This window comes from Labrus bergylta, chromosome 1 (genome assembly GCF_963930695.1).
Source record: "Labrus bergylta chromosome 1, fLabBer1.1, whole genome shotgun sequence".
In the NCBI taxonomy this organism is placed as follows: Eukaryota; Metazoa; Chordata; class Actinopteri; order Labriformes; family Labridae; genus Labrus; species Labrus bergylta.
In genome coordinates, this window is record NC_089195.1 from 23,877,489 (window position 1) to 23,905,213 (window position 27,725).

General features: G+C 40.2%; 1 protein-coding gene across 5 annotated transcripts in view; it reads left to right on the forward strand.

Annotated features, from left to right (window-relative positions):
• Window positions 1-27,725, forward strand: part of inpp4b (inositol polyphosphate-4-phosphatase type II B) — a 137,307-nt gene that overhangs the window by 15,854 nt on the left and 93,728 nt on the right. For 2 of the 5 annotated variants that reach the window (XM_065957099.1, XM_029276189.2), the window contains exons 3-4: window positions 3,310-3,428; window positions 9,431-9,547. In XM_065957099.1, the coding sequence (XP_065813171.1) occupies window positions 3,310-3,428; window positions 9,431-9,547 (236 nt within the window). Of the gene's footprint in view, window positions 1-3,309; window positions 3,429-3,969; window positions 4,199-6,737; window positions 6,759-9,430; window positions 9,548-25,762; window positions 25,925-27,725 lie in introns of those variants that run through there. The other 3 variants (XM_065957100.1, XM_065957101.1, XM_065957109.1) reach the window with 3 other exon arrangements.

Below are 27,725 nucleotides of genomic sequence, written 5' to 3' on the forward strand. Positions count from 1 at the left end.
TTTTTGGGAAAACCTGGAGCCTGTAGATCAATGCCTCTTAATCCCACTTTGGAAGACGGAGTGGTTTTTCAATTCTATAAGGTGCAACCATGCTGCATTAAAGCCTCAAATGTAAAGTCATTAAGATGAGCAGGATACTATAAATGTGTTCAACTGTTTCAAGCTGGTACAGAAACCTATAGTCCACACTGGACTTCTCATGTAAAGGACCAAAAACATTCGAACAATAAAAATGTTTCCTGTAACAAATGCTTATACTGAAAATAAATTCATTGAATATATAAACTTGGAACACTAAAACTAGCCTGATTAACAAACTGATTCTTTGCAATAGCATTACCATCGTTGTATATCTGCAGCAGAACAGCAGCAGTAAGACGTACTTCAGGGTTTACCTTGTAATAGCTGCATGCACTAAAGTCCATTTAGAGCGAGTTATTCCCTCGATCCCTTCATTATTCGCCCCCACGCTCCCCTGCTGTGGCGGTGCCCTTTCTGCAGACGCTTTTCCTAATTCTCTTAAAAACTCCAAGTGTAAGCTCAAGGATGTAAAGAGAAAAAAAGAAAAAAATTGTTGAATAGTTAAAGGGAAAACACTCTGTTAATCTTTTGTGGAGACATACTCAGATGGATTGGAGGAATTAGCTAATTTGATTATGTGTCAGTCGTCACCTTATGTGCCACCTTATATGTTTTGTATCAACATTACACTATAGTAATTGGTTAATTGTATTTACACCTTAATTTAAAACTCTATGAACTGAAAAGATAACATCAAATTTGAGTTTCTTGTGTTATTTCTCTTGTCGTTGCTTTTTTTGTTAATTCACCTGAAATATACACCGAGAGAGGAAAACCAATATTCACCTTTAGGTATGATATAATGACCAAAAAAAATTAGAATTCTTGATTTGTAATGAGCTGCAGTTTTAGCTCAATGCATTCTGGTTATTGCTGAACATTTTTATCCCTAGTTACTGTACAGTATGGCCGAGGTTTAAACTTCGGCAATTCTCACGATTTATATATACATACATACAGGTGCGTTCAGTGCTCCTAGGAAAGAATGGTAAGAAATGTGGTTATCTGATAACACTTTGTTAAAGGTGCACTGTGTAGATTTGGTAGTGAAATTTGAAAGTTGTAGAAGTTTAACAATTTTATGCTATATTTTCTGAACTTAATACAAACACTTTATTCAAAGGACAAAATGAATCCCTGGAACACTGTTTGGAGCTTTAAAGCTACCAGGAGAGTTACGGTTTCACTGTTGCGGGCCTCCCACCATGTCATAAAACACCGTAGTTTGTGTTTCGAGTTATGAACATATATCACAGAATCTGTGCACTTCTCCAACTTTCACATTTCTCTACCAAAACTAGATAGTGCACCTTTAATAACAATAATACCTATATTTGAACAGAGGAGGAAATCATGAGTGTGACAATATCCTCTTCTTTTATAAAAGTATGGCAACAACCTAGTGTATATTGTAAAGGCTTAATATGCGATTTTTCACACTTAAATATAATAGAAATCAAGTATATCCTCTGAAAATAACTCTGTGAGTCATGACTGTCTACAATGGACACCCGAGTCCCACTGTCTGTGATGCTTTCCGAGTTTTCGGAGTCCTATCTTCATTTTGTTTACATCGCCCGGACGGCCGGCCGGCTCATCCCGGCTCATAAAAGTTGTTTAATTGAGGGACTAGAGAAAAGAAGAATAACATACTGTACTCACTGCTTAACTGAATGTCACGTAAGCGTTTCTAGATCACGGTCATTGCGGGTAAATTTACATGCAGTGTGAAGATACGAATATAATAAAGATCGCTAGCATTAGCATGCTAACACAACAATGCAGCGCGAGATGTTTTGGTTTCATGCTCAAGGTCGACATCTGCTGGATCAAAAAATCGCATATAAAGCGTTTAACATCTCTTCAGCAAGATTTAAAGAAAAAGATAAAACCAAACCTAAACCTGCTTAAATCTTAGCTTTACAATGGATGAGGATCACTCTGGGTTTGTATGAACAAAGGTTAACCTTGTGATGCGTACTGTAGGTGTCTCTGAACAAATTGCAGTTCATTTACAACTTTGGAGGACTGATTTCTGCAAACTGGAAAAACAACACGTTTCCTTATCTTTTAATAATCAGACAAACTATTTTAAAAATTTAGGAAAGAACGATCTCTTCCATACAAGCATCAGAGCTATTGATGCCCTTTTTCTGAACCCTTCACTTCTTGGTCTAACTTTTTTTCTGACTTCACTTTTTTTAAATTCCTCAGACAAAAACCTCTTTCATCTCTTGTTGCTGTTGAGTTGCTTAACTGTTAAACTTCCTGCCACTGAAGATGGAGATTCACACCAAGAAGTAATCTTCTGCTCGTGCTGTTATTTTAATGGAATTTCACCCATAGTGATATTATCCAAGACTTAGTTATGCAAAATAATGTGTGAAAGTGACCGGGCATTGTGAAGCAGATCAATTGCTGTCAACATGCCAGGATCGTGCTGTGAAGAGAGATAGCAGCTTTTGGAAAGGATCCAAAGAGATTACTGTATTCGAGAGTAAACAAATGTTCATTAATAGAACGATTTAACTCCATATGGTGTCATTGTCTAGGTAAGAGGTCAGCAAGAAATAACCACAGAAATAAAAGTTTTTCCCTCACACAAAGATGCACAAACACAAATTTGAAAGTTCAGAACAGGGGGAGGTGGTTTTTTTGCTATTTGAGTTCCTAAAATGCAACATTGCTCTTTCTGACTTTACTGCAGTCAGAAAACTAGGATGTCTCTGATTCGTACCGTTTGTTTAGGAAAGATGCTTCAATTTCCTTTGATGAGTTATCTTGTTAGGGGCCATTTCTATTCAAAACCAGGAAGCATCAGTTTCCTATAAAGGAATCATGGGATCAAAAGTCTTCCTATCATTGAAAGCCAGCAGGCCAGACTGACAATCTGCTTTTAAAAAAAATAATGTTTTTATTAAATCTGCCCTCTGATTGACTGGCCAACAGTCCAGGGTGTACCCTGCCTCTCGCTCATTGACAGCTGGGATCGCCAGCTTTTTGTCTTTCTGCCTATTGAGCCATGTTTCTATCACATTTATTGTCATTTTCAAGTGTTAGCATTTGATTTGTGCACCTTTAGGGTCTCTCCAAATCATCTTCCTTTCTGATCTTGCTTTTTGTTCTTCTTCTCATCCCTTTCTCTCCTTTCTTCTCCTGTTCTCTGCATATTTTCCTCTCTCTCTCCATCCCTTCCTGTCTCTCTTCTTACTCTCCTCCTCTCTGCAGCCTGTAAGGATCTGGTGACCTCAGGCAGAGACAGAAAGCCCAATGCTTTGGTCCAGGTGGCTGTCGTAGATCCCCACAAGCAGCACCTTGTCACTCAGACCTGCACAGAGATAGTGGAGGTAAGCACACACACACACACACACACACACACATGACCCATCCTCCCGGGCTTCTCTGTGACCTTTTTAAGTTTGTTGTTTTGCTTTGTCTCCGGGTCACTGAGTCCTTGTTGGTGTTCTCTCCATCTCTGTCTGTCCTCTTCTTTTCCACATCTGATTCATTGAACTGGAACAGACAATGAGAGTTTGCCTTCTCTTTCTTATGACAGTTGAGTCTAGACATTTTAAAGAGTTGAGTATGTATATTCGGTTTTTGTGGGTTTAATTGTGTGGAAATGTCATTCAATGCAAGTGGTTTTTTTGGGCTCTTTGACTTCTTTAAATGATCTCTTTATAACCCCCCAGTGTGACATCAATTTCCTACCACACAAGTGTTTTTTTGGGCAGGAACAGATGCCCCCCTGTCCCACTATGGAACACCCCCTTACACACATGTACAAGCACACACACACTTATTTTTTTCCCCCTCAAAGTTTCCCGACACTCCTCATTTTCCTGCTCATCCAGTGCAGCTAAATTATCATAACTCTCTTTCAAAGACTCCACTTCATCTGCTTTTCCCCTCAGTCCTGTCAGGGGAACAGTCGTGTGTGCGTTTTCGCTGTGTGTATGGGTATGTGAGCAGGAACACAGGATGTGGTAGGATAGCGTATGCTGGCTCAGCCGGCTGTGCAGATACTCAGAGAGCCACTGGAGTTTTGATTTCAGGGCTGTAATGATCAGGATTTGAGGCTGCGGATATGGACTGCTTTCGGCTCAACAAAAACAGGGTATGTGCACATTTTTGTTATTTATACGAGTCTGTTTTAATAAGGAGGTTTGCAGCAGTATAAGTGGTGTTAGCTAACATAGTCTGAGGATTTTTCCCTGTTTTATTTTTATTTTATTAGTCTGAAGAGTGACATAAAAGCGATCCTTACTTTTGCATTTCCAAGAATATTTAAAACTTCAGGCAGAAATCAGATACAATATTTCAGTGTTTTTCAGGCTTAGAAAAATCAAAGGGTTGAAAAAAAAATCAGTGGCACTCTGACTGGCACTCTTTTGAATAGATTGTTAGTGTTTCGTAGAGGAACAGAGGTGTCTTGTCATGTCTTGTCATGGTTAGGAATAGGATTTCCCACTCATACATTTTTGTCCAACATGCACAGCAGCAGATGGTCATTAACCTTTGTGACCAAAGAAAGACCAGAGCGTGTGAGTATTTATCTGTATGTGTGTACTGGGGGTTAGTGTGTGTAGTATGAACCTGAAGACAGTTGGGCTGCCCCTTGTGTTTCTCCTGTTTGTCACATTCCCAGGATGCCAGCTCTCAGCAGCTGCTGCCGACTTTGCCGGACACTGACTACGGTCTTTGTTGCATTAAAGCTCCAGCATTAGTCCCTCTACTCATGTGATAGGTTTATTATGAGGGGATCATGGTATATGATATTAGGGTTTCAATTCGTAATAATGAAGCATGCCATCTGCTACCTATACCATTTCCCATAACGCATCAGACAGTGATTAGGTTTAAAAGAAAATCAAAAAAAAGATAATAAAAGTATTTTAATGCTACTCTTTTTTCAAGTTCTGTCTGGCCCTGAATACTTCTTGAATTAGAAACACATAATATTATCCTGTGATCCAATTGTGTTGTGGAAGTAGCTGGTTAATTATTGCTTCTTTTTTTTTTAGCAGCTTGGTTTTATTTTCAGCTTTGTTTTGCACCATATGTGTAGTTTCTCCTGAAGAAATGTTTTCTAAGAGGATGGGGTGGGTACATAAGAGTTCAGAAAGTTTACTTACAACCACTGATCACTGATTGACAAAAAACAACTTAATGGCGATTTCTTCTTAAGAATTTCCTCTTTTTGAAATCAAATTGATATAAGCTCAGCTCTATCAAAAAGGTCTTGTAGATGCTTCAGTCTGTTCACACATACTAAGAGTTTTACCCAGTTGTCAGCATATTGAAATGAAGGATCGAGCTGCTGTTTTAATTCCTGGGATGATTTAAGGTTCTCATTTGGATGTTTGGCATTTGACAAATCTGGTAACACATTTTGGTGCAAGCCTCGTGTTTATGCCTGTCAGCACTGATCAATAAAGCACATACATTTCTCACCCAAAAATGTCACAGTAAACATTAGCAGCCAGTTTATACTAGAGTCCGATCTATTGATCAGGCCAGCTGATCATAGCGGCCGATATTAGTATATCAAGTATATCAGTATTGGCTAATTTTTTTCTCTGATATGACTAGATATAGTCACCCGTCAAAAAGCATTTCATTTGGGTTTCTTTGTATTACACTAGCAGTTCTCTGTCACCAGCAGTGTGCCATATAGATTACAAAAAGCATTATCACTCTCCAGAGTGTCGAGTGGTGATGCACATACATGCACAGTTAATTTTCCAGTTGAGTGACCATCTTGTTTTTCTTATACTGGAGATATTTTCCTTAAATGTTTAACAACTGCATATGAGTGACAAACACAATAAATGTGTATATCTATATCTATCTCTACCGATGGAAGATAGATCTTAGAAAGATATCGGCTGATTTATTGGTATCAGATTTATTTCTCCCCAGTATTGATATTGGTATCGACCAAAACAATACCATATTGGTCCGGCCCCAGTTCATACTAAGTAGAACTAATTCAGTGAATGCAATAAAAGTGGTACAAAGTTGTGGGCTCTGTTTCTTAAATCTAGTGCTGGTAAAACAGAAAGGACCAGTGACAACTTGAGTAGAAACAAACCTAAAGCCCTGTAAATCTCTTTCAAGTGCTATAGGAAACATTTTAGACAAATTGCATTTGAGGGAGGCGAGACAAAAAAATTGCTATCTTGTAGGAAAATCCCTTTCCTCAAACAGGAGCGATGGGTCCTGGAGTGGTGGTACTGGAGGGGGATTTGACGTCATGCAAAGCCAAAGGGATATAAAACAGCCTTTGATGTCATGCTAGTGAAGCGAAGACCCCTCTGTCTGGAACCAGTCCAAAAAGATTGTGTGTGTGTGAGTGTGTGTGTGTGTGTGAGTGTTATTATAAGTAGACAAGGGAGGGAGAGTTAGAGAGAGACTCACTGGAAATCTCGTACTTCCCCCTAACCCAATCATGGCACACACCCTCTAATGTGCTAAATGAGCCGTTTCACTGATGTCTGCAACCCAAATGGACAAAAAGACAAGAACGCTACAACTGCCTTCCACAGCGTATGTTGACCACTTGTATGACAGAGTGGCTTATGTCTTTGTGTAAATGGAGACAGGCTTAGCACTTCAGCCCATTTCAGCCCATCAGTAAGAAGATTGAGCTGCTGCTGAGGCTGCCAAGCATGATGGTAAGTCTGAATGAGGCCTATTCAGTGTTCCAGTGAGGGAGGTATGAGGGGTTATATATGTGTGTGTGTGTGTACCTGAACATTCATGGCTCTGTGTATTTTGTCAGCTACAGTAGTGATATACATCCAGATTAGCACTAAGCTCAAAGCACAGCATTGGTAACTCTGTGTGTGTGTACCCACTGTGCTGTGTTTGGGCTGTGTTTGTGCAGACAAACCACAAAGCTGCATGGCTGGGCGGCAAAACGGCACCAGGCATCAGGACTGGTATTACCCTGTCTGCAGAGGCTGAAACAAGAAGCTGCAGACTTGTTTAGTTTCCCCTCTGTCAGCCAGTGGAAGATTTCTGCTGGATCAGTGGGGTTAGTGGTCCGGAGAGGAGATAGTTCTATGTGTTCCTGCAGTGTGTGTAAGTGTGTGCAGCTGAACACACAATGCTGTCATCGTGTGTGTTTAGTACACTACGTTATTTGGGTACTTTACGCTTTGCCTCCAAATCCTCTGACATCTCTCTGTTTGGACCCTCTCTTGTTGGTGTATTAAAACACCTGAGCTGCGTAATTTACCATTTGTGTTTTCTATGAATCACAAACTAAAGGAATCTTTAGGCCTTTTTAAAGCAAAAATCTGCGTTTCTACTGTCGTGTTAATGAAATGACTGCACACTTTCTCTAAATCAGACCGATATAAGTAGAGTAATAGAGGCTGTGGTATCCATGTATATGTTTTGATCTAACGTTAATATGAGATTTAAACTATGTTACTTTAAAGTAATTTGTGACATTAAGATGTTCAGACAATATTTCCATCAGTGTCCATTTTTAGTACTAATCCTTTCATCCGATGAATTTATATTTGACTAAAACACTTCGAAAGAAACCAAATGATGCTGATGTAACACAAGTTCACCAGAGTTTAAGTTAATAAGTATTCATACATATTTATTTGGTTTTAAGTTGTCCCCCTCCAAAAAAGAAAAAAAAACAAATGCCATAAAAACACAGCCACAGTTTTTAAACACCAGCGTGATTATTTCCCTTGTGATTATGTGCAGGGTCAGCCATATTTATAGATTTTAAATGAAATGTTACCACTGTTTTTATTGTGGATATCATTCATACTTACCAGCCTCAGTGTCATAACTTGTGTTTTTTTTTTAGCTCAAGTATGTGACCATACATTTCTACATGTCTGCCAGTCTGTCTGTGCCAGTCTCATTACAGCTCCCCAGCCTCTCCTCACAGCGTCTCAGGGGGCTGCATTTTAAAGACGCCCATCAGAGGCGTGCAGAGGAAGAGGAAGTCCCCACTGTAAACACAAAATACTTTGAAATTGTTCAAAAAGCCGAAACCAATTGACCTAACAATCCTTGACCCTTCTCAGAAAAGTCCCTTTGGCTCTTTGTACGATACATTTGTTTTCATGTGAGGATGTATTGCATTTTAACAACGGTAAATTAGAACGTCCAGAGTTTGTAAGAGTGTATTTGATGGGCATTTCGGCCATACCATATTGGTTCTATTTAAATGAAAAGGATGATGATCTGAGTAAGCTCTACTACTACTACTTACACTCTTAACAGATCATTTCAAATATTAAGTATCAGAGGTTACTTAATTGTTTAACGATTTTTTAACAACTCTTAACGCTTGTTAAGATTATTGGAGCAAATGATGTAACCTCAGTCAGTAGAGCAGGCGCACCATATACAGAGGCTACAGTCCTTGACACATTGTTCCACAGGTCCGACTCCTGGCCTCGGGCCTTTCATGCATGTCATCTGTATCTCTGTCATTCCCATTTCCTGGCTCTTTTCAGCTATCCTATCTGTACAGGCACAGCGCAATTAAACACAATCAAAGAAAAGCCTCTTTTGCAAAGCATTTTTGAAACTGGAGAACAACTTCAGATACTGGCAGAGAAGGGTGGCCTTATTTCTTGAGGCACTGATGCATGTTGGAAAGAGGATTCCTCCTGAACAGTGAAACAACTGACAGTCAGGTCCTCACTCAAATGATGTTAGAGAGGGTTTTAAATCTACAGAAAACACCAGATACACATGTGTCAAGGTAGGACATTATTGTTGGTCTAGTGAAAGCAAAATCTGTGCAGGCCATGGCAGAAACTAGCCCTGCAGTTCAGGAGGTGCAGAAGTGATGACTGGGCTTTGTGATTACAGGAAAGTTGTGAGTGAATATTAGCAAACGCCATGCAGCCCTCTGGTCTGTTTAAAGACCCAGCACTGGCTGCTTGGAGCAATGGATTAATACTTTTGCCGCTGTGCCAACCTACCTGTCACCAATTGTTGCTCCTGGCCTGTAGTCTAAGCTTGGAGACTGTAGTTATGCCAGAGCTGCAGGTAGACCCACCATGGAGAGCTCTATCTACTCCTTTTTTTTGTGCCCAGGAGACTCAGCATGGGAGGAGAGAGGAAGAGGAAGAAAACGCCAAGAGGAGGAGGAGGACAGGCTGAGCCCAGCTGTTGGCTCATTTACCAAAGTCCCCCCCTCCCTCCTTTTCTCCCTTTGGCTTAAATGCTTTTTTTAAGGAACACGTGTGTTGCAGTACAAACATGCACGAGGGTACACACACACACACACCACACACACCACACACACACCACACACACAGAGTATTTCAACCTGTTTCTGTGCTGTCCCTCTGTCTGACAGGCGAACAAAGACCCGCTGTTTCTGACGGGGGTGACCTTCCCTTCAGAGTATCCTGCCAGCCCGGAGACACTAGTCAAGCTGACTGTGTATGATGCAAAGGACAAGAGCCAGGAATCTGTGAGTAAACAGTTATTGTGTTTCCCTGTCTATGTGTATGTCTGCATGAGGTTTGTGAGCGAGAAAGTTAATGATGAGATTGTGTTCAAAGCCGGTTGTGAAGCAGTTGTCTTTGAAGTTTTGGCTTTGCAGCAGTGAGCTTTAAACTTTACAGGGGAAGAACATGAAAAGCTAAGAGAAATATGCAGCGGCATCTCATTATGTTTAAATGTATCCTACAGATTCGGAGGTGCAAAGAGTTGAATGCTTGGCTGGCAGTAAACAAGGCACTGTCCTTGTTGTCACTTATTTTAAGTTATTCTCAGAACAAGACCTTTGCTTTGAGTCTTGTCAGAATCCTGAATGGGCCGTGCCCTCTGATTCAGACATCTTAAACAGGACTCTATAACATGCTCCTCAGTAAGGGTGTGAGCATGATCTCAATCAAGAAACCCACTCACCCAATGCTGCCAAAATCTTAATCTGGCATAACTTGCAATTAAACAATCATGAGCTTTACGATGAGTGAGGACTCCATTATAGCAGTGGAGAGTATGTGCAAATGATTATCTAGTGGCTCAAAGCCAGCAGTAGCACAAGCATGGTTGCTTTTTCATTTTGTCTGGCATAAGTATTTTTTTATGCACTTACAGTAAGACTGTGTCTAATGCTGGGCTTCATGATTTAGTTAAACATCACTTCAATATGTAGACTTATTTTACTGTTAAACCTGAATGATAAAAACCTGCACCTACTGCAGACAATATTCCCCTCAGAGAAGTGGGCCTGTACTTGTGTCCCCTGGTAACAAAAGGAAAAGCAGATTTTAGGTTAATAGAAAGTCCACCTGCTGATAACACATTCATCCAACTTGTAATTTATTTATCTAACACAGCGCTGTGCCAGGATAGACTGGTTTGCCAAAAATGTGATCTGAAAACACTCTCCAGCGTTTGCTGCTTATTTGCATTTAATCAACAAACTAAAGGACTAAGGGTTGAAATTTGTAAAATTTCATGTGATCTTATGATTTATAAGCCACCTATCTTTGCAGTGTGAGAGCAGTGCATGCAGGAAAAACTGACCTCTGACCTCTGTTCCTTTTCAAACGTAAAGAAAAACATGGCAAAAATGCGAAAGACAAATTCCCTACATTAGTCTGTTTTTACTTAAATGTGCGTTGCATCATGTAGCACACTAGTTGGTTTTTAAATAGTGATATAAACTTGTGTGTCTGCTCTGTAGTTATTTACCTCTGTGAATATAGCCTTGCAACATAATCCCAGATGAAATTAGCTTGGAATGGGAACACAATGGTTTATTCTGAGGTGTGTTTTGAATATTCATGTTGAACAACACCCATGTGAGCCAAACGCTGTGTAAACTCTGTTCATTGCCCGCCCCCATCCTGGGAGTATTTCTTGTGCTCTGTATGGAGATGCCACTAGAGGTTTAACTGAACACTAAACACACAACAAGAAGCCCAGCAGCAAATACAAAGATGTTTCCCTCAGAACTGGTGAAATATTCACCACTAAATTCAACTTATTGAGGATGACTTTATTATAAGAGGCAACTTTTGCAGGTAGCTGCTCCCTAGTGGCATTCGTATGCACACTGGGTAATATTTTATTTTATAAGTTACTTTAGAATTTAGAATTTTTTTAAATGTCGTCCATCCTGTGCCTCACTATCTGGCTCTCTCTGAGTTATATTTCTCAGTAGCTCCTGTCAGTCTGTCAGGGCCATCACTGATAGACAACCACAGCATTTCACTCTAGCCCGGCTTTTAGAGCTTAAGGCTGAACCAACAGCCAACCAGGACAGGTGCTGTCGAGCCTTCTTCACTCATTGCCACCCATAGCTGTCAAAGAAGAAGTTTTCAAACGAGCTACATCACAACTTTCTGTGACCGTTAAAAAAAAAAAAAAAAGAAGGCATATCAAGACATTTTTTTTTCTGCCATTTTAAAACACTGCACATAATTCCCTCTCTGTTTCTCCAGGTAGACATCATGCAGTGACTGTTCAATTCTTGAGAATCATATTTTCTTTTGTTATTTTCTCAGGCACCAGTTCTAACACGCTGTGGTTGGCTATTAGATTGCCGTCTCTGCTCGGCCAGGCACAGTGCTCTTGTCTGGCTCTCATTAGAGACTCCTCAAGTGACACATGCATGACCCAGAACATGAGCTGGCACAATGCGTCAGCCCCAATCTGTTTAAAAGAGTCAGATCGGGAATCACTCAACCAGGCCTCAGTCATTTAATATTGCCTTTTATTTGAGAGAGAGAGAGAGAGAGAGGCTGCATTGAGGCAAATTTACTTTGTTTGCGTGTGTGAGCTGTCAAAACTTTTACATATCACTCTTGGCTCCAGCAGCAGATGTTGTGCCACGAGCTGATTCGCTGCAATGGAAAGCAGACAGCACACATGGTAACCACTGAATATGTATTAAAATGTTTTTACAAATTGGCCGTTTTGTCTGATACACCACAGTGACAATTTAGCATAAGAGTTCTGGAGTGGAAATAAGATGGGAGGAAATTTTAACATGAGGGGGAGGGAACTGATGGAGCGAGGTTTATAGATGACTGCTTTAACATTCGTGGAGAATTTCATAGGCGGATGATTTCCCTCCGCCTTGGGCATCCCATTTAGATATTCCAAGATGACACTGGCTGCTTGGTCATGAATATTTGAGAGCACGCACAGGGGCTGAGAGGACGAGGAAGTGAGAGAGTGGAGGTGTGAGAAGGAGTACGACAGGGTAAGATATCTCTCAGGTGTAAGTGATCCCACCCTCAAGCCCTGCTTGTCAAAGGATGACAGGCTAGCCTTACTTTGTCACTCATGTCTTACCTGCAACTGCACTTTTGAATGATTCCCAGGGGCAGTTAATACCCTTTCAGCTTGCATTGTGATCACTGAATAAAGAAGAATTACCTCTGGCTAAAAAGAGATCTCTTCATGGAAAGCAACTCTATCAAAGGCTCAGCCAAATCTGTGATCATTATGACTTCAACAAAGATTCTCTTTGAAGTATAAATCATTCTTCACGAGCATTGTTCTAGACCGTATTTGTTATGTTATTAAGAGAGACCAAAAAATGTATTCAGAAATTAGCAAACATTTGGCAAGAGAAAAAACAGGCAGAAACCTTGAGCAGAACCTGAGTGAACAACTAGCTGTTGCAACGAGGGAGGTGGGATCGAAGGAGAGAAAGAAAGAGAGAGAGAGACGGATAAAGACATAATCAAAAAGACAAAAAGGGGGATAGAGGTGCATGGAGACAGACAGACAGACAGTCACAGACAGTCGGACTTTAAGGCAGACAGAGACAGGCACACAAAGGGAGAAAAATAGATGGACAAACGTTCAGACAAAACTGCAGACAGATAAACATCCAGGCAACCAATCTGACTAACAGAGGGACACAAATACAGGCAGACAGACAGACAGATAGGCGGACAGAGATGTACACCCAGCAACAAAAATTACTTCAGACAATAGTAGCAATGCAAATATAATAGTAGTTAACCATGACTAATGAAACAGTAAGTATTACTAATTATAATATTAGTAGCAGTTGGAGGTTCCTGGCAGTAGGCAGTCTGCAACAAGGATCAACAGGAACCTGGGAGACTTCAGCACTAAAACTCCCAGGAAGGTATAAAGTGAGTAGCATGCAATAATGGGACATGAATGCATACAGATGGAGAGAGAGAGAAGAAGAGAGAGGAGGAGGAGTAGTAGATGATGGAGCCAGAAAAACAGTTAAAGGCTCCTGGATAAAGTCTGAGTAGCCAGTCATTATCTTCAAAATTCATCAGGAATCGGCAAGGCTCATAAAAGTGATAAATAGAGAATCTTTACTTAAACGCATACCAAGGAGGCAAATTAGGTTATGAATGGGTGCTGGATGCATCAGATTTGTGCTCTCTTACCTCAGTGAAGAGGGCTGAAGACACCCCACTAATGACAGACCTGTGGTTTGTTGTCAGTGCAGACCTATTACTGAGTGTTCTTGTGGTATAAAGGGAGAGGAAAGCTGCCCCTGGAAAAGCTCTTCTCTCTAATCACAGCCTCATTTATCCTGCCTTTGCTTTCTGCAATCTGGGATGAACGCGTAACGCAGTTTTCCGTTTGCATTCCTATTACTGGCCATGGTTCGGAATTTAGATTGCTTTCTGTGCTGTGCCGTGTACTGTGACAAACAAAAGACCTCATCTGAGGAAGCACAGAAATGGCACATGTCCGGCCATTTCCATAAAGCTGCAATAAAATGTATTCAATCAAATAAAACACAAGCAGAGGGGGTTTTACTGTGCGACTATAATGGCCATTTTATCCTCTAGCTGCCACAAGCAACCTGATGAACACACACAAATACACATGTTCACAAATACACACACGATCTGCACTAAAAGGAGAGAGCAAGGCATCTTTGATTCAGGGGGCAATGGAGAGCGACGTGATCAAAATCCCATCTCTAACCGCAGACTTCTTTGCCACAAACACAGCAACACACACACACACACACACACACACACACACACACACACACAGACACACACCCACACACAATCTGAGAAAATTGGATAGGGGTTTGCACAGAGGAGTACCTAGAGTAGGTAGTATGAGGTATTGTGTGACTTTATTCAGTGGCTCCCCCAATTTTTAACTCTTACCTGTTGAAAACTAGTCTTTGAGAAATGGAAATCATTAATGTTGTCTCACTGGAATCAGGAAGAGGAGGACACCGCTTCACTCCAGGTGTTAGAACCCATTGGAGCATTTATTATGAGTAAATAATAATACAAAGAGATCCCAAGCAAGAAACCAAGGGGGCCGTTAAAGCCCTGTGCTAAGAATAACCATCACATACATGCAGTGTATAAGGGAGCCTTCACCAAACTGTCTGTTAGCCTGCAAATATCATTTTGAATGTTGCACTAGCTCAGTTAACATTTCATTAAACTTCCACTTATGAAATGATCAATTCATTTTAATGTTAAAAAGAAAACTAAATAGACTATTTCAATGGTTTTCCGCATTAAACTGTATAACAGTTGTGTAGGTGTCAATTCTACCATACAATGGTGCATTTTGTGCTGGTCGCAGAATCTCACATTCTGCTGTCTACCTGATTTAAGAAGTGTTTGACTGGCAGATATTAGCCACATCTCAGGAGGCAGTGTGAGCAGCCACTGTTCCACGGTGAATTGTCGCTCCAATTATGAACTGCTGAAGTATGGAGAATCCCAGCCCCAGTTAATCCTGCCCTGTCAATAATCATGATGTGTAAAAGGCGGTGACTTGACATATTTCTGGCATAGCCACTTGCTTTTAGCTGGATGAGTGTCAATGTGGTGGGAATTTTCTGTAAGTGCACGAGTTTACTGCCAGAAAAAGCTTGGGGTAGGTGGGGGTCGGGGTGGGGGGGGGTGGGGGGGGTAATAGTATTTACAGGGAGGTGGGTCTGGAAGCATGGGCATTGGAAAAGAGGAAACCGTGAGAGAGAGAGCTGGAGGACCAACACACACACACACACACACACACACACACACACACACACACACACACACACACACACACACACACACACACACACACACTTACTCACACACACTTTGACAAGAAGCAATCTCAGAGATATCCAAGAAAGGTCTTGGTAGTGATTGGGTGGACAGCTGAGCAGTGATAACATACGTGAGTAACAGTCCTCAGATAAGGACTGTCTCTTGTCTGAAGGCCACTTTACCTCTCTCACCATCATTGTGCCAATGTCAGCCAATGTCACAAGTGCTGAAAAGTACTGCTGTTCAAGTCTGCAATACTAAAATTTGTCAAACTAGCGACATCTCTCTGTTCCTCGCTCGCTGCCAGACTTGCCAGGCCGAAAGTGTGAGAGATTTTAATGATGCTGCTACCATAGCTCTGAGCAGCATGAAACCATTCTCCTCTATTTTAAGATTAGATCTACTACTCAAATGGATGCATGCCATGCCAATGGAGGCATACTTTCTTGTCCAATTAGAATAATGTCAACTCAAAATGTCAGAACAGTCAATACATAAAAGTTTTTTTTATTAATTATTAATTAATTAAGGTATGTTATTGTGTTGTTTCCTGGAAAAATACAGATTTATTCAGAACCTCTTTATTTCATTGCCTTTTTTTAATCTCTGTTTACAGATTCTACACAAACTGAACAATTTTTTGTTGTGGTTTCTGTTCAGAGCTGTCCAATCTTTGGTTTATGTGTTGTTTTTTTTTTGTGTTTATGCACAAAAACACTACAATTCATTAATGTCAGTAAGCTAACGACCAGCATTTAGTCCGATCGGACACAGGTGCTGACAGGCAGTGCACAGATTTATTTTTTTATTTAGATATATTGTCATCATCCTCAGCAACATCAACAGCTTCTTGTGAGACTTCTGATCACTATCAACAACACCCTAAATACCATCACTGTCATAATTTTCATCAGCATCAAAAGCATCATCGTCATCATTATTAGTCCCATCATGTCATTAAGTGATTACCTCCAGTTAAACTGAGACTCCCCACAAACAGATGAACAGGCGCTCCTCCGTGGGATGTAATGAACCCAGAAGGGACAGCAGTAATTTTGCAGACATATACAGAGGAATGGAGTGCATTTCGCTTTCGCCTCTGATCAGAGCACACGATCGCTTCTCCAGTTGCTAATTGGACTATAAACAATGCAGTGCGCTTTGAGAGGAGGTCTTGGTTGGAACATGCATTGATTTTAACCAGCTTACGTACAGTGTGATCTGTTAGTAATTATTTTTTTCACAATCAGTGACTATCTCTCACTCGCAAATGGACTCCACTTAAAGTCCACTTAAATAGTGCTTTTCTACCTTAACGGACAAAGTGCTTTCCAATTTGCTTCTCATTCACCCATTCACAGACAGTCAGCAGGAGCGACCTCAGCTTCACTTGTCCTCCTGAAGAGCTGGAATCAGCTGGCTCTTAAGCTCTGCCATGTTAGCCACAGCCAGCTATGAACATCTAAACTAATGGACACTAAGAATCTCAATCAGTGCATTTGGGTGTTTAAGGGTCTTCATCCTGCTCTGTAAAGTGATTACACCAGCAGCTTTCTTTTGATTAACAATACAGGGGAAACAATCTTATGGAAGCGATTAGTGATCAGAATTCAAATGATAAAGCTAATTTGAAAATTCAAATGCATTAACAGAAATGCTTTTCAATTTTCAGAATATGGGTGTATTATTTGACTCAAAAATAAAATGATGACTCATTTATTTAATTTGAATTTTAGTTTTCAACTTCAAAAATGCACATTTTTTGACTAAATTAAAATGAGGAAGAAAATTACATTTGCTTTATCATTTTCAAAAAATGCCCCGCTAAATCTGTATCATAATTCAAATGAAAAAGCTAATTTTAAAATGAAAATACAATAACAGAAACACATTTTAATTTTCAGAATATAGGAGCATTATTTGACCTATATTTAAAATGAATATTCAGTCATCCAATTTGCATTATACTTTTACTCTCTATGTATGCATATTGTATGACATAATTCAAATGAAAACAAAAAGGTCTTTGTCTATTCGTTTTCAAAACTTGCCGTGCTAAAAAGTGATCATAATTCAAAGCAACTCGAAAACGAAATGGCAAAGTGGACGGCGCAGGAAAGTGACGTCAGACTCCAGCTCCCAGGCAGGTGAACATAATATTTACAGTCTATGAGACGAGCGCTGTACGATGGGTGGCGGGGTGAATCTTTAACACTAGGGCAGACTTTAGTTCACACTGTGATACAGGTGGTGATCGGAATGTTTTTTTCAGCGCACACTGAACTTTCAGCGAGCATGAAGCAGCAGCTTTATAACCCGAGCTGCCAAGTCTCCCGCGTGACACCATGCCCACTATCTCTGACCGTGAGAGTCACTCAGCATCTGCACGCCGTGAAATTCACACAGACGTCTCCTAAGACCGGTTTATTGATAGATTATAGATCACTGTCTTCTCTGCTTAACTTAGTTACATTAAAAAAGATTATCGATTGAATTTTCTGTTTCAAATAATCTCTCCAGCTCTGTACACAAAGCTTCTCTCATCCTCTGTGCATAATGGCACACACTCTCCCTCTCGACCGACTGCATGAGCTCTCTCTCCCTTTCAGAGATTGTTTTGTAGTTATTAAAAGAATAATCAACTACAACGCTAAAATTGAATCAAAATCAGGGCAACAACTAGTTTGGAGCTTGTACCAGCGTTAAAGATTCACCCCGCCACTCATCGTAGTGCGCATTCTACCCGCTCGTCTCAGACTGTAAATATTACGTTCACCTGCCTGGGAGCAGGAGTCTGATGTCACTTTCCTGCGCCGTCCACTTTGCCATTTCGTTTTCGAGTTGGTTTGAATTATGATCACTTTTTAGCACGGCAAGTTTGAAAACGAAAAGCCAAAGACTTTTTAGTTTTCATTTGAATTATGTCATACAATATGCATACATAGAGAGTAAAAGTGTAATGCCACATTATATAATTCTGTATAATAATTCTAGAATAAGTGGGTCAAAGATAGATTCATGCTTAAGGATGTTAGCGTGTGCGAAATGAATTCTCCTGAAAAATTCAGTGAAAAGTCTGTGACTGTCTGCAGAGGTGTGACTCTACCAGTCACAACAGAGAGGAATGAGCCGCATAAATGATGACAGCTTTGACGTTTGTCAATCAAGACATTGACAAGCGAGCGCATGGAGAGGGAACAATCATAACAGTGGGAACTTGAGGGGTGGCTACTGGCATCGCTGCGTGTGGGGGCGTATGGAGGGGTGATTGTGTATGAGAAAATACAGCTACAGAATGATGTGTCGTAACACCCTAACTTTCTATGCTGCAACCTCAGTGGTTATGATATGATATACTGTGTACAGAAGTTTTGCCATTCTCCCATTCGGCCCCCATTCCAGCCAGCCTTAAATTATGCTCATTTATGTGCATTTAATTTCACATTCCAGCCAGGCAGGCAACAAAGAGTGAATTTGATGGATTGCCCTATTACGCTTCTGTGAACCTCCAGTTGCCTCTCTAAATCCTCTCATTGCCTCTCTTTTATCCGCCCTGTACCCATCAGGCATTGCAGAGTGTCTTTGGAAACACTTTTTCATAAATTCACATTGATTTCAACTTATTTCTCTAATTTGAAATGTCTGTGCTTTGACAGCCATGCTTATTATTCACTTGATTACTGAGCCTCTGATTTTGTTTTTTAACATTTCTCCTATAAACTGTCACTGGTGGCCCCAGCATTTCATGCCCCATTAAGAGCTAAAGTGATACAATAAAACATCAGGCTAGATAGGATAGAGCACATTTTTTTTTGCATTGTATAATAATTGAAAATGCTTTTACTTTGGCTGCAATAAAACACCTCTAGATGGGAAATTTGCTTTAAGTGCTAGAGCCACATCACAACAACAATAAAGGACTTGTTATGGATTAGTAGGCAGTAGTGACATGGAAAATGAATGTATAATATGCTGATATTAGAGGATATTAAAGTTTGGCTTGTATGTGAACATAGCCTGCAAATCAAGCTCATCATTAAAGCAACCATGGCAGCTTTTAATATTATAGCTCCTGAAAATATACTTCATGGCAGAACTCCAAAACCTGAATGGGGTTTGCCTTTTAGAAGTCTGATACATTTGGCAGGTCATAATGAATTATAATGGTTCTTTAACATGAAATTACGCACAGACAAGGCACGATTGCATTCAAAGCTTTAAAAGAACAGCTCTGCCTGCCTTTTCTTATTAAAACCGAAATCCTGTGAAGTTGAGCACACTTGTAAAACGTGTTGGAGCCAGACAGATGACAATTGAGGGAGATTAATGGTCCCTGACCCCAGAGAATAGAAAGTTTAAACAGACTAGTGCTATTTTTTTGACAACTGAGCGCTCAGTCAGCCATGTCAGGTTAACACTACACATGTCTCACATGGCATCTGAAAGACCCCATGAACGGGCTGTTAACAGCGTTACATATCAGGCTGAGGGAATGTGTTAGAAAACATTCCTGTCTCTATTCAAAGCCTCTCCTGCAGTAATGATACCACTTTCATCGAATGACAGTACTTCAAACTTCTGTTTACTGTAGGAAAGCAGCAGATAATGACTTTGTTTTCCCACATTCGCCCCCCCCCTCCCCCCCTCTGTGTTGACATACTCTTCAATAAAGTGACTTGTGCCAATGAATTTATACTGTTGTTGGAAATTAAGTGCACTCGAGGTTTTTTGTTGTGAGGCAGTATGCAGTCATTTGTGAAAATAGTTGTTGGAATAGTGCACGCTCATTAAAGGCAACCAACTAAATCTAAGCAGTGAAGCTAATTACTTATAAAAACTGCTGAGCAGATGTCTGCCCCTGCTGCCATGAGGAGACGCCCTTCTTTTCCAGGGCAAAACCACACCGTAACACGAGAAGAGTTCACAGTTTATGTCTAAAAGAAGTATGACAGGAAAGCTTTATTAGAGACGATGAGATCAGTGCCAATAAATCACTGGTTTTTCATTAGTATTTACAGTGGTTCATATTGTGACCATGAAGAAATCACAATGCATTTAAAAATGATTACACAATCATGTACAATCACTCTGTGTTCTTTATACATGCACACGACATAGAATAAAACAACATGAATTGTAGTTTTTATATGTACACATAAATGCATAGTTGAACATTAAAACACTGTCCGTAGACATATTTTTAGGCAACAAAATATAAAAAGCTTGCAGAAAATTTGGAGTGACACAAACAAACAAAAAATGCATTCTTTTTTTGGAAATATTTCTTTCCATTGTTGAGCAGCTTCTTTGCTTAGCTAAGCATTATATTTGAAATCAATCAGCACAGGGGGAACTTAAGCATCTACTCAAAACTGCAGTTCCATAAGTGGCCACTTTGTGCTGTCTCCAAACAGGTCAACCACTATGGAAGCCCATGTCAAAATGTCCAACTTTGCAGAATTACTGTTATTGATTATTATTTTAAAAACCCAGTACAAAAGAAGGATTTGGGTCCTTATGGGTCATGAAAACTGTACAGGATCAATTTTCACATTACTAAGCCCCTAAATAATGGTAAATCTTAATTAATAATAATAGTAGACTTTATTTGGCATGGACATCACAGATACATTGGACGAACCAGATGCATTGTTTAAGTGTTTTAGCAAGCATGCTAGTTCTCAACACCTGTCCACAGGAGGCTTTTGAACAGAAAACAATTAAGATAGGGAGAAAAGCGATAAACAGAGAAAACAAGAATGGGAGAATAAATAAATAGAACTGTAGAGCAAAGGCAGCATGATCAAACAATAACCCAGTCAGAAGCTATTCATGTGAGCACTGTTGTTTTGATTTTAGCCATTGTTTAAAGGGTTGAGGGGGGGGGGGGGCTGCTTTTGGTGACAGGTTTGATTGTTTCCTGTCTGCTTGCTGTCCCCTTAACTAATAGATGTTGCTTAACTTGACCCTCTGGTGTCCAAACTCAAATCTAAATATGGGAACAATTGGCTCCAAAGAACCAAAACTGTATATTCAAAAATACCCAATTACCAAACATGAGTAGTCAAAATGGTATTCCAAAAACCCTTAAAAGTGACATTAAGTTGGCTTCATCCTCTTCTTATTGTAGTCTATGCTTCATATTCATATTTGCTGTTCAGACTTCAGAGAGTGGCATCAATTGTATCATGTCACCCTCAGTGTAAAAGGGTAACAAGTGATTAGAATTGCTACTGTGGATACAATTGGCACTCTCAAGAGTCAGCTACGCATCGGGGCATTTTAACTTAAAAGGAACAGAAAAACTAAAACTACTTTCGCTGAGATTTCCTCAAGGCGGTTGTTCTGACAAACCTATGGACATGTGCAATACACCTTCAGGACTAGTTCTCACACACACCATTACAGTGAATGTAACTCACTCTGTGTTCTGTCATCATGCAGCAGGTAACCACTTGATGCTGAAGTGCACTTTTCTACAAAACCTCCTTTTTTTTTTTTTTGTCGTAACCTCTCTGAAACCTCCTCCCGCTATAATCCCACTCCAATCTCTTCAAGGTGGGGTATTGTCCGGATCAATTCCATAATGCATTATTCATTTTAAGAATTTAATCAAATATCTCCTCCACCAATCAGCCCGACCCCATACCTCCCCGACCCCCCTCTCCTCTCTACCCATCATATCACTGATTGTTAGTGTCACCTGCAATAGCAGATTATCAGCCAAATGAATTACTGGGTCACAGGTGAATTAGACGCCTGGCTGACTGTAATCTTTTTTTCTTCTCCGGAAAAGTAGCTTAGTGTAAGTTAGGTTTTTTTCTCTCTCTTTTTTTGTCGAGAGAGAGCGCGGAAAAGTGCTTGAGAAAATCCCCTTTCTGCCTGGCTTCCTGCGGGTTTCTGCAGTGTAATGGTTTCCTTTGAGAGGCACTGGTGGAAAGTGCTGATGCTTGTTGGCTTGTGTATATATATATGTGTGTGTGTAAGTGTAAGTGTGTAAAGGCAGCTATTTTCCATGGCTAACTGAGCCACTGATGAGCTTGCCAGCCAGACCAGGCCCTTCTACAGTGTGTGTTTTTGTGTTTCTGCACATGTGTAAGCCTTTGGGAAAGCTGCATTCATAGCCGTGTGAGTATGTGTGCCAGAACACTGAATAGCCGTGCTGGGTTTGTGCAATTAAAACCCCACAGTTGGTCAATTGAGATATATTTAAAACAGAGTTTGATGACAGTAATTCATAACTTTCCCCTCCTGTGTGTGTAAACATGAAATATATCACTGCCGGAATAGCCGTTTTCCTTCATACAGTAGTTTGTTGATTATAATAATGTCACGTAGCTTTTCTCCTCCTCTCTCACCCAGGAGGACTCAGAAGCAAATGAGTGTGGGGCAGAAGGGGTAGCTGTCGCTGCTTTGTTGTTTTGTTCTGTTAGTGCAGATGGAATGATATGATAATTAGAAAACAGCCGACATTGCTTCCCCTTTGCACACCAAAAGAGGGAGGGACTCCTTTTAAACATCTCAAAGAGGCCTTTTTTCCCCTCCCCAGGAAATACAATTTTATTTGTTTTTTTCATATCTCTTTTTTTGAAGAATCTTATGCGCTATTCATGAGTGTACACAACAACAACAAAACATTGTGAATCTAACCATCTGCTACCTCCTAGCCACCAAGGACAAATTCTACTTTCACAGAAGCAGTATATTTAGTTCAAAAGGCTCTTTTGTTGATGTTGTTCCACATCAACTGGCAAATATGTCATTTAGGCAACTAATATGTCTGCATTGTTGGAAAGAACAAAAATAGCCAGCGGCTGTTGCACTTCTCCAACTCCTTCCTGCATCTTGTTGTTCTGAAAGTCAAAGTGGTTTGAGCTTACTGAGACCGAAGCCTCTGTATGGATTCGGCTTTAAGTTATCCAACTGTAAAAAAAAAGGGACAAGAGCTTTTTTCATCATAAGATCCAGCGTCCTGACAGAGCTTTCTCAGATCCTGTTTGCGGCTCACCTCTTGCACCATGAGCTACACATACACAGTCACACCTGACACTGGGTCCTGTGGCTTTTCAGTGGGGGGTTGCGTATGTATCACTGTGCAAAGGATGTCAACCTTAGTGAAAGTAACACATTTGAAGATGCACAGAGATCAAGTTAAAATATTTTCAAAAAAAACACTTTCTTCTCTGTAGTATTTATCTAAAGTGAAAGTAATAACTGGGACTACATCACTAGCAGCCTTTGGAGAAAAGGCGCTGGAATAAATGTCCACCTACACAGAGATTCGATACCATCCCTCTACTCTAACTTGTGAAAGTATTGTTGAAAGTCCACACGATTAGGATGTAAATGTCTTACAAAAACGCTCCCAGGTGCGTAGCCTCGCCAGTGCTCTTTGTGAGCCGACATGTATGTCCCACATGGCTGCAGTGCTCAGCAGATTCAGCTGTACAGTAAAAGTCATTGAGGAGCAGACTCTCTCCGAGATATTACGGGGCATCAATCCCTGTCTGTCTGCCTGCCTCGGCTGTTAACCACCTCTGGGCTGCACCATTGATCTCCGTAATTGTCTCCCACTCTTCAAAGGGAGCTGAGAGTTGGTTTGATCCGAGCTGTTTACTTTCACAGCCCCTATAGCCCCACTCTTTGAAGAGGAGAGCTATCAACCACTTCAGGCATGAGCTAGCATATTAGAGTACTATTACCGTGCATGTGTTTGTGTGTGTGTGTGTGTGTGTGTGGAAGAGAGAGACAGAGAAAGTAAGCAAAGTAGGGGAAGAGACCCAGCATAGCCTGTAGCCTCACAGGCCTGGGGGTTAGCTAGCAGCTTTCTAATGTTGCATAAGAGCATGGCACATTCCCTGTTTTCTCCTCCCTGATATGTATAAAGACATTACAACACCGAGCAGTGTTGTACCACTGCTGTGCACAAAGCTGTAGTTTGTCTGATGAATGTTTTTCCTGCTGCCAACCACTAACAACTTCATACAACGCCACAAGCAAGATAGCTGAGACGATTTGACAAACAGGATGTAACACTTTGCAACATGCTTGCGGATGATAAATTGATAAAGTGCATCCTCCGCTCACACTGTGTGCTACTTTGTGCCATTGCAGAATGTGTGTGCTTGAACTTTAGCCGTAGAGTCACAGAAGGGGAAGTTGCTAACCACAGCCCCTCCATCTGCTACTCGTTGTAGTTGAATGGCCATTGACTCAAGCCTTACATCAAGTTTAACCAATTGTTGACAGTTCGTCCCAAAGTAAGGATATTGATTGAACTGCATAAATAAATATTTTGGGGGCATCATAAAATGGAATGATTCACAGTCACAGAATGTAAAGATTCAAAGTCACATTTTGCTGCAGTATAGAATAATAATAAACAATGATAATAAACCTATAATGCATTATATAGCACAAACACAAGACAAGCTGCCTGCTAACAAGAATGCTAAAAGTAAATGATGATGATAATAATTCTAATAATTAGATATCATCATCATCATCATTACTATCATCTCAATCATCATCATGATAATAAGTTCATAAGTTAATTGACATGTGACCATGTGCCACTCAAAAAAGTTAATTGCGTTACATTGTTTGATACCAAACTTGCCAGAACAACCTCAGTGTTTAACATTTTCCCTTTTCTTTTTCGGTGCTCTGAACCTTAATTTGGAGATTGCTGAGTGGTTTAATTTAGGTTATTCAATAACCTTAAGAGAGGCTAATACACGCTAATAAGCCAGCTAAGAAACTAATAGGGAACAGTCTTGAGATATTATGTTAAGGTTGCATTAACAGTCGCTGTATTCATTCAGTCCAGCAAACGTAACACATAGTTGTTAACGGTTTACTCGGCCTGAGAGTCTTAAGGGGATAATTAGGGGCAAGCCTTGCTTGATAGCAGCATGCAGTACAAAGCACATTTTAACTGTATGATCATATGGATCTTTTTTGTTTTGCTGACAGAAACTTAAAAAGGGGTCGATTTAAAAAAATAAAATGCAACTCTCTCAAAACAGCCGTGACTTTGCTGTGCTGTAATTTCAATACAGCACTCGTGTCAATAGAAGGAATCTGAATGGGCCCGCTCAGTCTTTGGACCTGCAACCAAGTCATGTTTACAGACTGTGAGTGAAGGAGCCTTGATTTTTATCACCTCCTCTGCAGTGAGGTTAGCCGTTAAAGTTTATGGACCAAATAAGAGAGTGTAGGGGGAAGGCACAGTGAACCAAGGGCAGGCTGCATGTGCCAAAACTTTGGTTTTCTTTTTCCTCCTACCTGCAGCTTTGTCTGCAAGATGGATAGACATAGACTCAGGTATCTGATTTCCCATTTACTCAAGCACATCCTTATCATTTTAGCAGCCTTCTGTAGTACTTGGAGAGTTCTCTCAGACAAACTGTGGTTGTCTGATAGTTGGCCAAAACCAAGAAAGATGCAGCCAAAATGTGGCTGAATAAACACAAGCAGCGATAGAGGGAGTGAGATTTTTAAAAACTAACAGACTGGTAGGGACGGCTTCTTGTTTGGGGGCATGCATTGACAAGCTGAAGAATGTATGAGAGCAGGTATTAACACTGAGCCTGTAGCACAGTTTTTTCCGACTCTCATCTTCCTTTGTGACAGACTCGCAGATACTGAGGAACCTTAAACTGTTTTTTTTTTTTTCTGGGAAAGAGGGATATTAGCTTGTCTACTGCTCTGCAACGTTTATCATACGTGGCTCTATAGATTTCCCTGTACTTACTGTGCTGCAGGAGGAGGAATCATTAAAGGAATTTCCTTCATCTCGCAGCAGTCAGCTTCCAGTGAGTATCTTCCTCTTAGGCTGAAAAAGTCCAGCTTCTTTTGAGAGTTTATGAAGTCTTTGAGTGTCGTGTAAAAATGTGAAGTTTTAGACACAGAGAGTGTGTCACTTTGAACTATTCTGAGAAGCAGGAGTATCACATTGGAGAAGATGTATTTTCACCTTCTACTACCAGACATTGCCACCAGTAGTAGCACACTGACAGAGAGCTGCATGCATGTTGTCTTTTTATCTCCTCTAGTTCAAGACATTTGCATGATTTTGTCGATGTGTCTGTACTAGCACACATGAATTGTGACTATATCTGATTGAAAAGCACATTTCACAGCCTCAGAGGACAAAATACCCAGTTTTGGCAAACTGCAGATACACAATGGTGTAAAAAATAGCACAGTAGAGAGACTGTGAAATTCATGCAGGGGAAAAATCTCCAGGCACCCAAAAAATACATAGAATTGATATTCAGTCAGTGCAACACCATCAAATACAGCACATTGGGCTTGGATAATGATTGCGTTTGTTTGTTATTGTAGTTCGTATTCCATCACAGCCAGCCATTTTCCTCAAACAACTGACTAATTAAAGCAAAAGCATCAACTATTGACAAAACAGCACCGCTGTAGCTCTGATTCCAGCATCACACAGATATTAAAATATTGATTCAGCCTCTAATCAAGGCACAGTAATGCATGCCCTGTTGTTGTTCCATTATATTCCTCTTCATCAGTCAGTTTAGATATGGATTTTTCTTGAACCCTCGATGTGTTCACATGCTAACTTGCACGTGTCTGACTCAAAAGGAAGATAAGAATTATCAGAGGATTATGTGAGCTCCAAGTTAAGTCATGGAAAGCTGTGCCAATTAAGAGCTCACTTCTATGATTTTACACCCAATAATCTCACTTGAGTTGAAAAAAAAAAGATTAAGGTTAAGCTTTTGCTTTATCAAAAGCAGACCCAGAAGGCATTCATTTCTGCTGTTTCAGTCTCATGTTTGCAAGAAGAGTCATGGTGATTGTCTTACAGTAGGCGTGTTTGTTGCCTTTGATTCATTTCAAAAGTTATTCACAGGGAGACAAAAAATGGTACAAATGATTATTAATAAGGCATGTAATTGCCAAATAAAGCACTAGGGGAACACATCAAAGTATTTTCTATTTAAGTATAAATTAGTTTAATTACACTCAGATAAGTTTGCCTCACATTGCTTGGAGCGCACACACATACTGCCTTAGGACAAGCATATTAAGTAACATAAGAAGTTCACAGCATCTAAAACTTGTTTTGCTTATATCAAATGGAAAACTATTTTCTTGTAATGTGTTAGAAGAACCTGATGTATTTTCACCAATAAAAGACCATCCTGGCGGTAAGATACCGCATTTCCACTATCTGCTTTGAAAGAGAATATTGAAAGAGATAGACTTCAAACACAGTGAGACTTTTCCAAATAGAAAATTTTCCCAAACATAGTTTTAGTCCAAAGAGAAGATATTTTTTTCTTCTGAAACATTTTCTTTTAACATCCTAAAACAAGAAATACTTCCATGAAAGCAGGGTTGCTTGTGAGGCTGAATACGTCTCACAGACAGGCTATAGAGAGACAAAAACAAATGGGATAGCCTAGCAACATTAAGGCTACAATCAAGTCCATAATGCACCATTTGTACATGAAAGCATCTCTTCCTTTTCCAGAAATTACTTCAGGAAAGAAGGAACTTTTTATAATACCGCTGATGGGCTGAAAATGCTTTGTCTTTGTTAAAGTAAGAGACCAGGTCAGTGCTTTTTGGCCATCTCTT